The sequence below is a fragment of the Pholcus phalangioides genome, unplaced genomic scaffold, assembly GCF_987345545.1.
Source record: "Pholcus phalangioides strain wild (caught in Gottingen) unplaced genomic scaffold, Ppha-v1.0 ptg000004l_1, whole genome shotgun sequence".
Lineage (NCBI taxonomy): Eukaryota > Metazoa > Arthropoda > Arachnida > Araneae > Pholcidae > Pholcus > Pholcus phalangioides.
Genome location: NW_028301597.1, coordinates 1303972 through 1318350, shown reverse-complemented (window position 1 = coordinate 1318350; position 14379 = coordinate 1303972). Strand labels below are relative to the sequence as shown.

General features: G+C 33.7%; 2 protein-coding genes across 2 annotated transcripts; one reads left to right on the top strand and one right to left on the bottom strand.

Moving 5' to 3' along the window:
- Positions 1-169: 169 nt before the first annotated feature.
- On the bottom strand, positions 170-4103 carry Polr2L (DNA-directed RNA polymerases I, II, and III subunit Rpb10). Its single transcript, XM_089231807.1, has 3 exons — positions 3953-4103; positions 1844-1946; positions 170-340 (listed from the first exon to the last, which is right to left on the bottom strand). The coding sequence occupies exons 2-3, from the start codon at positions 1936-1938 to the stop codon at positions 232-234; spliced, it is 204 nt and encodes a 67-aa protein (XP_089087933.1). The 5' UTR covers positions 1939-1946; positions 3953-4103; the 3' UTR covers positions 170-231.
- A 360-nt stretch (positions 4104-4463) lies between these two features.
- On the top strand, positions 4464-13998 carry LOC149086391 (uncharacterized). The gene is made up of 6 exons (XM_089255253.1): positions 4464-4790; positions 5939-6062; positions 7285-8901; positions 11622-11763; positions 13104-13175; positions 13329-13998. Exons 1-6 carry the CDS (start codon positions 4731-4733, stop codon positions 13429-13431), a joined length of 2118 nt encoding a protein of 705 aa, XP_089111379.1. The 5' UTR covers positions 4464-4730; the 3' UTR covers positions 13432-13998.
- The last annotated feature ends 381 nt before the right edge of the window (positions 13999-14379 follow it).

The window sequence follows — 14379 nt, the reverse complement described above, 5'->3', positions numbered from 1 at the left end:
AGTTAATTTAAAAAAAATTGATCAACAATGCTGCATTTCTAATTACAAGAACATGAATTTATATAATTTTTTTATCATATTTCTCACAACGTATCTGACTTGAACACTTGTTTGAATAATCTTATTTTCAATACAACAGAAACTGGAATAGAAAGAAACAGGCACAATATTTTAAAACATTAAAGATGATTTATTAAGATGAATGTGAACAGCTGAAACGATGAAAGAACATTATTTTTCCAGTGGGGCATAATTCAGGAGCTTTTCAATCAAGTCCACATGACCAAGAAGCATGCGCCTACAGCAGTACCGTTTCAGACCAAGGCCATCCAAGGCATCACTGGAACAGAATAAAATTAAATATCAAAATATGATAATAACAGAAAACAAACGGGTTCTGGAGATAAATTCCATGAATATTTTATATTGACTGTTACCTGAAATGACTCAAACTAAAGACCCAAGTACAAAATTTTGATAAGCGCAATGAAAACAATTAATACAGTATATAACCATGACTTAATTATTTTTAGGTTCTTATGTGTATATCGGTGATAATGTTGACCCTGATACCACAAATAAAACTGACAGTCCAGTTTGAGTTAAGTCATAAATTATATCTTTTTTTCTAAATAATGAAATATGAATTATCTCTGTTAGCCGAGATATCACTGTATTTTAACTTTGCTCCCAATCTTTAATTTTGCAACAAGTGAGCTGTTCATATGGAGGTATAGTGTGACTACAGAAAGATTGCCTCTGACCTTGAATGGCCTTCATGACGGAAATGGAGAGCCCATTCTTGAGTGGGGGGAAGAAAGAAACATCCTCCAGGGTTGTTGCTGGAGTTCCCCCAATTTCTCCCTACTGAAAAAACGAACACTAGGCCATACAAGGTTAGAGGTGATCTTTCTGTGGTCACACTATATAATAGTACACTTTTTCAGAACCTTGTGACGATGATTAAGATTATCTGAGGAAAAACTTTCTCTTAAGGAGTATGATTTAAACCAGTGATTCCCAACGTGGGTGTTAACTCCCCGTTGGGGGAGATAGAATGTTCCAGGGGGCAGTAGAAGCTATGGGTATAACATAGGATCCTATGGGTTAGATTGCGTTGGGGCGATGGGAGAAAAAAATTTCTGAAGAAGGGGGCGATGGGACAAAAAAGGTAGGGAAACTATGATTTAAACCATAGTTTCCCAAACTTCTTGTTCCATTGCCCCCTTCATCAGAATTTTTTGTCTCTCATTGCCCCCAACTCAAGTGAACCTGGAGGTTCCTATACTAAATCTGTAGCTTCTATCGACCCCTGGACCATTCCATTGCCCGCTTTGGGAAACACTGATTTAAACTTTCAGGACTGAACGTTGTAGGTAAAATATGCATGTAATAGTAGTAATGTTTTGTATTGGGAGAAAAAGAACTTCCTTGCATGATGCAACACACACACTAAACAGACTATCAACATTTCAGACCAAAATATTATATTAATTAAATTTTAACTTCCTCTGAATCATTTCTATCTAAAATGGAAGAATCAAACCACCCTGCATCCCATGACATAATCAGGGGGTCTGTCCAGACTTTTTTTATAATGGTCCTGTTTTTGTGAAAATTTTCCTTATTTATTTTTGTGAAAGGGGTCATTAATTTTGTGAAAAAAAAGTAATTTTTTGGGAAGCGAAATATTATCTAGTAAATTTATCCCAAAAAAAGTGTTGACTGTCCAAATGTTTGATTCTCTAAAATATGTAATCATGTACTTCAGTTTAGTAGCTGATGAGCACCAACATAATGAGATGAGACTTTAAAAAAAAGTAGGAATTCCAAAAATACATACCCTTCAGTATAATCAGACTGTAAAAGTGTAAGATACGTTTCCCATTTGTTCCCGATCACTTTCCCACACGTGAAACACCGTATTGGAATAATCATCCTTTGATCTACAAAGATAAAATTGATATCTTTCATTATATGAATTGATGAATATTTCGGTTTATGTATCAAAAATTTATAAAAACTCTAATAAATTAAAGTCCGAATTCATATCTTACAACTTTATTCAGAACTCTGTCAAGTTACACTTGAAAGTACAGTAAAAATTCATTATGATAGGTACAGCTTACAACGAGAATCTGGGTATAACGAGTCACATTTATAAGATATTATGAAATAGCTAATATTAAAGATACAAAAAATATTCAGTTGTAGCGAGTTAGAAATTAGCATTCGCTATAATGTAACAAAAATTCTGAAAAATCACTGCCTTTCCTACTTGCTCTTCAAGAACTGATGATCTCTCTTATCATAGCACACGCTTCTTGTAAAAATTACTCTGATGTACTTCTAACAAAGAATGGGCACAGGAAAGTAAAATTTTTTAAATTCCCTTATTTTTGAGCTTATACACTATACACGAGATACCTGATGATTTTATTTGACTTTTAGTCTCTTTGAGTGATGGAAGAGAAAACAGAATTAGAACTTATAGTTCAAAGTAATTTCCGAATGGCTGAAAAAAATTGTGCTAAAAAACTTTGATTAGCAGAAAAATATTGAAGAAATTCTTATATAGTTGATAAGGTTTTCGCGGCCATCATTTGATGAAAATTGTTTTTTCATGTAGTTACAATGAAAGTAGTTACAAAAGTTACAATGAAAAATTGATTGAAACTTTCTGATCTATTTCTTCTAATTGTCCAAGCTATCGAAACGCAAGTCATCACACAGTGTGGCATCTTTAACTGTGCTGTCATTGCCAGCATCACTTACAAAGAGGTTGTCCTTTTCAGTTCCATCTATGGGGCCGAATTCAAGTATTACGTCATCATTGATGGGGGGGTGGGGGGTGGTTTGGATAATGCTTACGTCATCAACCACCCTTTATGAAAATATGAGTTAGGATTCAGAGGGCAGAGCTGATGACGAAATTTTGCTGACAAGGAAGGGGGGGGGGAGCTGGTCATCGTTTTGCTGACAAGGGTGGGGGAGGGGATTGAAAATTTGCTTACGTAATACTTGAATGGCCCCTATCATGTTACTAATGCAACACTCAATCGTAAAAAAATTTAGGTAACAGAATAAATTTAGGTGCTAAAAACATTTTTACCCGAAGAAAAAGATCCAAAATAATGCTTCTTTAGACTTTTTCAGGGTATAGTGACCTTTTTATGTCAGCAGATATGCCGTTATAAATTCCAAACATTTTGTACTGCTCCCAGCCTGCAATTTAATAACTACATAAACATTTTTTTAGGTGCCAACACCAATTCTTTAGTTGCTATGGCCATCTGGAATTTGTCCAGCCTTGCTTTAAGACAATGTTTTTTGGTGTTTCTTTATCTTCAGAACTTACCCATTCAGTCCATAAGTTCAAGTAGTTTTTAGAAGGCTTGTTATAATGCTCACATCTAAAGGCTGTACAAATGATGTCAGTCCGCCGGGAATAAATGCCAAAGATGCTTTTAATGTTTTTTTTTGCTCTAACATCAATGGTTCTGTGGGGTTTGAACATAACTACAAAAATTACTCTGTTGGTTAGTGATGCCATCTAGTATCGCATATCTTCAAGCTAGTTACCATGCTAACTAAATGATTTGGCAAAATTCTGATCAACATTTTCCCCTCATAAACTGACCTGCATAAACCAACCTTACCCCCCATAAATTAAGGAACAAATTTTTTTTACACGACATTTCACAAGTCTTGATGTATTGATTGAATTTAAGGATTTTTACTTTATTTCATTGTGAAATTTCAGCGAAATGAAAATTCAGTCATTAATGAATAGTGAATTAAAATTTTGAGCAGATATTGCAAGTTTTATTTTAACAAACTACGACGACTTGCAAGATATTTGAATACTATATCATAATTATTACGCACGATATGTGCAATGATTATGATATAATGTTCATAAAACTTTCATTGAACTGACACATAAGTTTACCTTTAAAAAGAAAGCAACACGATACGGTACAACTGGGAAAAATACAGTATAATTCGACGTATATTACAAACAAAAACCGACACAATACTCCACGAAATTTCTAAAAACTTCGCAAAGACGTACACATCGGATAGTGAGATGTCTGGACGTCCTTGACCTCCTAAAACATCTCAGAAAAAAAAAAAAAAAGAGAACAGACTGACAAAAAACATGACCACTTTATTGCAGTCACAAAAGTGATAAAAGTCGAACTAACCAGAAAATTTCATGCTAGAAAAGAGTTTTCTATCGAAAAATAAATGATTTTTTAATGAAAAAATTAACAAATTTTTTCGATACAATTCGAACAATTTGTAAAATTTATTTCATTCTGAATAAAACAAATTTGTAAATTATTTTATATATATAATTATTGAAAAAAAACTCTATTAATAATATCAATCGCTGTGTTTAAATATATAATCTTAATAATAAAAATATATTTATGGAGTTATAAAATTTAACAACTATTACAACATGGAAACATATGTTCAGTTGAAAAACTTGTTCAGCGCAGCGTTATTATTATTATTGCTACATTAAATGCCCCTCTGTCCGAGGTTTTTCCCCCTGCAAATTCATCGTTAATAAAAAATAAAAGTGAAAGTGTCTACGTTGGTCACCTCAATTTTCATTTTCTTGGTTATATCCGATTCACATGTTCGATGTATTTCTGGTCCATTTTCAGTATGTTAAAAAGCTGAAAAAAAAAAAGAAGACGAATCGGATGCCATAAAAGATGGATTACAGTAAATTGCTGAAAATTGCCGAAGGCAAGAGAGTTGAATCTCAGTATGAGGTATGATTTGAACAACTTGAACATTCTCTACTATAATTATAATATTAATGTCGTTATCAGTATTGAGATATTTCGATCTAAGGAACTGATGAGAGAAGATGAAATGATGACCCCGTTTTGTCAATGTCCACAAGTTATGCGCTATTAATTATGTTTTTACTGATATGAGATAAGTCTTGATTTGTATCATACCATATTATATTTCATTTTCATCCCATAATCTTTATACGTGATGCATGTAGGTGGAGTTGTATTTCCAAATGTTTTGATTGAAAAAAAAAAATTACTGTGAAAGTCTGATATAATGAATAAATTAGCGAAAACGCATTGACGGAATCAATTTAAACGTATGTTGATAGTTTTAATGATAGTTTTATTAGGCCTTTTATACATGGTTACTATTACCGGATATTTAATAATGAATTCTATCAGGGATGGACTTAAGCATTTTGTGGCCTTCTACAACTGGTTTTGTCATTCCTACTATTACTATTACTTAACCGTGCATGCACTTCGTAAACACACACCTTTACGAAATTTCTAACGAATTGGTACATGTTGGAATGTGTGCGTATATGTGTTGTGAATCAAACGTGAAGTTTATTCCTGTGCAATGCTTGTTATTTGTAGTGCTGTCATCTGCTGTTGATTTTTCTAACCATGAGTGAAGTGTAATGATTTATTAATTGTACTATTGTAGGTCTGTTGCTCTCTGTGCTGAGACTTTTTGACGAGGAGATTGACTCACATTTGCACCTTGAAGTTGGGAAAAACAGACAACCACCACTGTAGCGACGGTGGGGTTTGAACCCAGTTCTCGACCACCACAGCTGTAGGGCATAGGCATGCGGGAGCCAGTTCTCCCTGAACTGTTCAGCTTCCTCGTTAATACACCCCTGGAAGCAATTCTAGATTGCCATCCTGTCCAATTGTTAATATTAAAACAAAACTTCCCCCTCTGATGCCCTCCCCCATATCTCTGCCCATGAAAAAGACATTTGTAATGCAGGTGAAGGATGAATGTTCTACATTTTCTGCCTGACTGCAAAAAAAAAAAAAAAAAAAAAAAAAAAAAATTGAAACAAATACCCTATTCTTTTCTCTTTTTTTTCCATTCACAATTTAAAATTAACATTTTACTATTACAGAGAACTAGTGTGGCATACTGTGATACGTCGATAGCACCACCAAAGAAAGTGCCTAAATCAAATGTTCAATCCGATGCTATCAAAAAGTTTTTGCAAAAAAGGCAAGCAGAAGAATATCAGAAAGGCATGTATATATATGTATTATGTGTGTGTGCTGAAATTATTACTTTTATGAAATTTGTAAGTAGTTATGATTTTTCTAACATTTACATTACTTAGAATTCTGATTTTGCGGTACCAGTTATTTCACGAAAATTCAAGAAATATTTTGTGAAATGTTAGACAAAAATTGTGAAATGCTTATTTGTAACCAGTGACACTTCATCTCATCATTATGTTGGGCTCCCGGACAGAAATAAGTTGGTCACCCTTCGTCTATAGTAGTGGTCTTTAACCCATGGCTCATGGGCCTCAGAGCTGTTTTCTTTGGTCATTTTTTTAAAAAATAGCTGCTTTACATAGAAAAACGATTTAACTCCAAAAAAAGAAAAAAAATTGTTAAAGAGCTCTAGCCACTGAAATTCGTTCTGCTGTATTTAGAACTGTGAGTTACTCTCCAGATTCAATAAGTTAGTCTGGTGCATTTTATACATTGAAAGGGACGTCATAACGAATTTGAGATGGAAGGAAACCCTGAGCCGAAACAGTTTTTGAGACCTATGCGATTTCTTGTAGGCTACGTGCTTCGAGAGATGAAATTTGACATCAAAAGGGTATACATAATTTACAGAAATGCTAAAAAACGCCATGTAATGAAAGAAATAATTTTAGAATTCTATTGAAAAAATAATTTCATAATTGATGAAAAAATAGTTATTGAATTGCTGAAAGATAATTTCAGAACTACTGAGATAGAAATAGTTTCAGTATTTGTCAAGAGTAATTTCAGAATTGTTAAAAGTAATAATTCATGAAAAAAAATTAACAATCTTTGGTGAGAAATAATTTCATAATTAATGAGAACTTAAAATTAGTGAAAAAATAATTTCAAAATTATTGGGGCAAATTTCAGATTTAATAAAAGAAATAATTAATTAACAGAACTTATTTTCAAATAAATAATTCAAATTCAGTGAAAAATAAATTCAGAGTAAATAAGAGTGTTTATTTAATTTGCGGCACCTGGTTTAACAACCGAGAATACCACGGTGTGACTGTGTGATCCCGCGGGCTACGTGGAAAGTTTAATTTGACTCGTAATGTCTGAAAGTCAATTTTTAACAACAACAAACAGTAACAGTGTTTGTTATTTTTCAATATGGAAATTATTTTGAAAACTCTGGATTACTGTGGAGTTTTATTATATGCTTTCCGCCTGTTCATTTATCATTTGATTTTTATTTCAGCTGTTGAAGCAAAGAAGAAAAAGGAGGAGCTTCTTGCTCTAAGAGAAGTGAGTCGAAGCAAAACAAAGGCTAAAATAATGGCGTCCCGCACAAAAGATAATGATTTCAGCAAAATCAGACTCACTGATGACGAATTGGAAGCGAAGAAGAGGAGAGAACAAGAACTTATTAAGCTAAGCTTGAATGATAAGGTAGCCAGGATGAAAGCAAGAATAGAGATGGAAGAGCAAGAAAAACTCCTTCCTAAAAAACGGAAACGGAAGTCAAAAGATCCAAATTTAGCAGAGGATCAGCTTGATGACCATGGCGATTCTTATCCTGAAGATTGTCCTCCTTTAAATCAGAACAAATGTTCAGGAAAAGAAGTAGTGCATAAAAAGCCAAGACCTCCTCCACCTCCAAGCTTTCATGAATTGCTTCAGCTAGCGCAGAAAAAACAATATGAACCAGTGAAGGATTTACCAATTTTTAAAGATAACGATTCTAGGCCAATGTCGAAAAAAGCTCGTAAGCTTCTTCAAGAAGAAGAAAACAGCATCCGCAGGAAACTGGCTGCAGAAGCTGCTGACAAGAAAATTTCCTATTCGATAGAAAATATTCCCAGTGAAAACTTAATAAAGAAGCTTCCAAAAATAGCTTTGAAGAAAAGACCTGCATCTGAAAATTTCATGCCAGACTATAGAGAGAAACAAACTGCAAATAGACAAGCTGTTTCTGAAAATAAATTATCAACTGAGCATGTTAGAAAAGAAAAAAACAATCTAAATCCAAACAGACGGCAACCTATGAATAATGTCTCTGCTGAAAGATCAGACAATTTTCTTAATAAGAGACCAGATCAGCAAAGACAACTGAAAAGCAACTCAATTACCAACACCAGCGCAAAACCTAGTTCCTCAGGTGAGAAAGTAAGAATAGCTCATAAAGCGAAAGTTCTGGATGGTGTACAAAACAATAAAATTAAGTCTTTGGAGAACAGATCTCAAAGTAGCAAACCAAATGGTCTGCAAAATGCTAAGGCTAGAGTTCCAGACAGCAACATGAAAAGAAAGGAACCAATTATGACTAAAAAGATTTCCAGTGAGACTGTTAGCAAAGAGAAAATAGATAAACCAAAAGTCTCGTCACAAAAAACTGAAAAGTCCATCATAACTGAAGACCTTTTGGCTGAAATCGAAAAAAGAGTTCGTAGTCAAGTGCAGAAGGAACTGGAAGCCAAGTTTTTGCAGCAACAGAAATCAGTCAGCAATGATATTCCGAAATCTCAACCCATCAGTCAAAAACCAGAGGCGAGTGAGAAGTCTCAAGTAAGGACAAACCCTGTTTCGGTAAAACCACCAAAAGTTGATCCCAATGTCAAGAAAGTGAGAGACCAGGCTCCGTCTTTAGGGGAAAAGAGGACGTTAAGCAGTGACCAAAAACCACCCCAAAAATTCTTGTCAGCAAGGCCAATGAACGATAGGCAAGGTGTTGTAAAACGTCTTCCTCCGCCTCCTCAAAAAGCCAAATTACCGCCACAGAAACCTATGAGAGAAGAGAAACCTCGCAAGCCTGCATTTCATCCCAATCCTTATCTTCAACCTCCACGGCGTTTATTAGTGAGCCAGCTGCCTCAAAGTAAGTTTTCTAAAATAAAAGTTGTTTTTTTTTCTTCCACCACATGGTGTTAATTTCAGGTGAATTGAAGTCTTCCTCATAAAAAATACGGTTGTAAAAGTTCGTGTGCTATCACTATTTCAGATTATTGACTGGTAACATTCATTTTGAAACAGGGATTACAGACTTTCACACTTTATACAGTTGACGCTCGTTGTAATGACTCCCAGTGTTTTTTTAAAAATCAGACATTATATCGGGTGGTTTTTATGTTCTTATTGGCATCTTTCCTGAACCAGTGTTGCTAGTACCATGTTGCTTTCAAACCATGAGAAAATGAGTTTTTAGTATATTTATATATATTCACTGCAAAAAATTGGTTGATAAAATTGAGTTAGATGCATTGTTCCTGTAAAATTGTTTACTGCATTGCATCTTACACAGAAAGTAGCAATGTCAACAACTTTATTAACACTTCTTGGTGATCAGGTGGTGCAAAATAAAGCTCTCATTGTATCGAGAGGAGTATAACATTAAACTATAAGTAGTTCAAAACAAGATTTTAAAATAGTGTGGGGAGGGATTTATCGTTATATCGAGTATGGTTGTAGCAAACGTTTCCACTTCATTTTAAGAAATGCATAAGCTTTTCAAATGTAGCATTGTCCTGAGGTACTTAAGGTCTAACAAACCATGATCCAGTCTGTCAGCTGTGATTATTCTGTTTAAGAATTTGTCATGCTTTACCGCTAATCAAATTGGTCTAACATTGAACAAGAAATGCATACAATGTATATTTAATTCTAAAAAGAGCAAAAAATTGACTTTTCACTCACACTATGAATGGAACATGTCTTGGCTAAGGTGCTTATAAAGTAGAGCGAGCTTATCATCCGTCTTTGAACTAATAACAGGATGCAACTTTAAATGATGTTTTGTAAATCGTTGGGAAAAAAAAGCAGGACAGGGAGCAGCAATTGCGGTGTTAGAGACATCTTACTTTTGCTCAAAGGTAGCGCATGTGTCATCCTGATATTTCAAGGAACTCTAGTCTAAAGCTATTTTAACTGGCAACAGTCACAGTATCGTTCTGATGTCACTGTCGCCAGTCCATAAACTTCTTAAACAAATGACACGACATGCACGTCTGAGACATTATAAATACATCAAGGATACACACACATATGCATACAACGTGAGACGTGCATCTCAGAAAAATCCTTATGAGATACATGTGCAGTTTAATGATCCACAAACTTCTGGATCAGCCTGCTTACGTCGAACGGCAATCCCAGATTTATGAATCAATGGTTTTTTAAGGTCTGTAACGTGTAATTATTAGCATGCTGTAGCAGATGTGCAGCTTCAATTAGTTAGCTTGTTTAAGCTTGAACATTAAGCTTTTTTAAGTGTATGAAATGCTCCTGAATGCATTACAGTAAAACCTGTCTTCAACGGAATCGCAAGGGACCAAGATTTTTTTCCATTGAACACAGGTTTCAACTTAATAATGGTTCAATTGACATAATGTGTAAAATTAGGTTTCCACATCGTCTGTGTAAAACTTCACCCCACACTGTTCTTCTGAATTGACAACATTTGCGTTCTCTGACTTTCTCTAAAGTTTTGTCGTGTCAGATTCAGTTTGTCATCTATGTTTATGTAATCCTCAGCACAGGCCCATAACTAGGTTTTTTTGGCAGAGGGGACATGATTCTGCTGCCCCTACCATTGTAAAATTCAATGATTTTATAACTGATTTTGTTCTGCCTCCCAATTTTGCTGCTCGGACAATTGCCACCTTTGCCTCCCTCTGATTCCGGCCCTACGATCATGAAAATCAACTTGCATACAATTTTGTAAATCTTGTATATAATTTGGAAACCTAAACCCCCCCCCCCTTGCACTGATGTCTCCCGTAGAAAATCCTGCTTTTCCAAAAAATTTTGTCACAATTTCAGGAAGCAACTGCTTTATTACACATGGCTTATTAAAATCACAGCATCAAGTACGAAAATGTTTTTTGCTAATGAATGATGTGTAGTTCTTGCATTGGCAAGCAGAGATTTTGCACAAAAATTTTTTGTAGAGCCATTAATATTTTATATTATCTATTGGTCGCGAAACCCTTGAATTGTTTGTGTGAAATTTTCCATTAAAAGGGTACAATTTTCCTTTTCATTTCTGTGTTATACAGGTTCCGTTTAATCAAGATTTTTGAATGTGTATTTTGGCTTTTTTTTTAACCATGGGAACTAAGATTTCTTTTCGTTGAAGACAGGTTTCAACTTAATACAGGTTCTGTTAAAGACAAGTTTTACTATATCGTATAATTTTTTATTTAGAGTTAATCATTTTTGGGATAATAATATTAATATATTCTCTCATTTTTTCTCTGCATATGTACTACGTACTAGTAATTAACCGTACATGCACCTTGTATACATTCCTGTGCAAAATTTCTACTACATATGTACTGCGATACCTTGGTTAATAAAGATTATTTGTTGTCATAGAATCACATTTGTTTTGGAATCACATTCATAAGCCAAAATCAGATTTACCTAGGAAAAAAGACAGACCATAAATTACGTACTTCAAGTCAACATTTACTATTGAATAAATAAACAGTGTTTATAGTCTTAATTTATCAATGAATGCCTATAATTCTTTTTTTTGTGGGGAGGGGGGTATGTTTTCATGCCAATGTTTCTTTAATACACCCTCTAACTTTCACACAGGACCAGCAAGAAGGAGATTAGAAAGTGATGATGACGACGAAGATGACGAGGAAATGAATGAGTTCATCGATGATGAATGTGGAGATAGTTCTGAAAATTATTCTCAGTATATCAAAGAAATATTTGGTTATGATCGCTCTAGGTTTGTATAAACGCTTGAAGATGCTTTTGTTCCTGGTGCTTTATTTGCTAAAATTTACATAATAGAAGGCACAAGTGAAAGAAAGAGTCGTCACAAAATCAGTTACATAGAATTTTGTATCAAAGTTGTTTTTTTGTTGATGTAGTTCATTCAACCACTGAGGGATCTCCTGTATTATTAAGGGTCTTGAAGGTGCTGTGTCATAACCAGCAACATAATCTAATGCAACAAAAGCAAATTAAAAGTTATAATAACTTGTTCCCCTTGTGCCTTCAATCATTGAAGAAACAGACATTCAGCAGTCAGTTAGCTGTTGAAATTAGACATTTCAACGGCTAAATGACCTATGATCACAATGTACTTAAGTTCTTCCTTCCTGTCAGGCACTGGTTCATATTGGTCATGGTTAACAATAAATTGTTAGTGGTATCATTACGTCTTTGGACAACAAGCAGTGAGCAATTCGTTTGGTTGTCACACATGATGGCCTCTGAATAGGGAAGGTCTGATGTACTGTAGAGCTGGGATCCACGTCCTGCTTACCTTCCTCTTTCCAATTGTAGGAATTTTGATGTTTAAATATTTTGATGGTCTCTTTACATCCGAGAAAAGATTTTTTTTTTTTCATTTGCTAGCACTTGAATTTTGGGAAATTTGACCATATGGTCATTTTTAGGAGCTTGTTCAGCTACCACTGACTTCTCAGTTTGACTTAATTTACAGCTTCTTTCTTGTCCCTTGATTCTGGTTGCTACAAATCTCTTTGTTGTACCTATGTTGACCTGTGTGTTTGCAAATGCAATGTATTCTATGTATGTATGATCACAGCTGTTAGGCAAAAAAAAAAAGACCAATGTAATCCTTTGCTATCAAGAGATTTGTTGAATTTTTCTTATTGGTCTGAATAGTTTTAATGTTCTGCTTAATAATTTTGTGTAAAATAAACTTATAATACAGACAACAGACACAGCCTTTTGCTCAAAGAACTTCTTTTGTAATTGACAGTGGCTGAGAAAACCTTATCAAATAGTTTAATATTGATTTTTTACTTTCAAAGTTTTTGTCAATAATTACTATTTGATCCAAAAAAGTTTAAAATCCAACACAAAATGTATGAATTGTAGCTACTTGATTTGATTTCTTAAACTTGAGTTTGTGTATGTGCACTATGAAGTTTGGTTTTTGCTCATTATGTGTGTAACAATTTTTTGTTCATATGTAGGCATTTTTACATATGAGCGTACAAAAATCAATATGGTCAATAAAATCTTTTCTTAATGATTATTCACAATGAATTTTATTTATTCATGAAAATTATATAAGTAATGGGTTATTTGCAGGTATGAGGATGATGATGACGATGATGTGATGGAAACAAGTTTTGCCGAGCAGATGAAAGAGGAATGTCGAAGGTGTGTATTAAAATATATCAGCATATCCCTAAGCACTCACCTAAGCTGAGAGGTGCTAGAATATCTTTTGAATTGAGAAATGCACATAATAAAAAATGAATAGAGCACATGCACACGATAAAATGGCATAAATTGTTTTTCTTGTATTTGCAGTGCCAAAATTGCCCGGAAAGAAGACTTAGAAGAGGAATTGAAAGAAAGAGAAGAAATGAGAAAGAAAATGTTGAAAAAGAAGCAGCTGAAGCCTAAGAAATGAGTTATCTCATGAGATTTCCACCATAAGTTCGTTTCGATATGGACTTTTTCAACTTTAACGACGTTTAAGTTGTTGCATATTTATATGTTATACAAGTGTCATTAGCTTTTTTATAATGGGAATCATTTTGGGAAAAAGAGGGCTGAAATAATTTTTTTCATATCAAATTTTTCATGAATGAAAGATAATTATATTTAATTAGTGTATGTTAATATAGAGATATTGCCTTTTTTTTGTAAGAAATACTTTCTTGAGAGTTGTCAGAATATTAATTGTTAAAATTGTAGAGTTTATCTTCTGTTGATTAGTGCACATATTTTCTTTAAACTGAATGAGTTTTTTCAAATAAGTTATTTCTGCTTTGTTGAGATATTGAATCTGACAACCAAGTAGATTGATTTTTTTGATTTGAATGGGTTTTGCAACATTGAAAAGTAATCAAAAATACAATAAACAATAGCGAACACATGTACCTGGGTAAAATTGGAATTTTTTTTAAAGCTCTTTTAATTAATGTATTTTTTCAGGTAGTGATGTTGGAAATAATAAATAAATATGGCAAGATTGATATGAGGGGCTTAGAAGCATGAAAAATTTTTTTAGGACATATAACAAAATTGCAGAAATATTTTTATATTTTTGTCATCATACAATTTTTTAAAATCTTGCAGAAATACTTCCACACGGAAGTACCTATATTTTTTCCTGTATTTAACACTTAAACTGTTTTCATTGTTAATAGGTGATGAACATAGTAGCCCCCCCCCCCCCCAAAGCAAAAAATTTTTGTTTTTTGCATTGTTCTGCAACAAGCTTTCTTCTGACTGGGAATTTTATATAATAAAGATTTCCATAAGTGTTTTTACAATTTTCACACAATTACTTGAAGATTGTTCTGCAGCAGCACCAATTTTTCTGTGATGTGTGTGTCACAGTATTCACATTCTC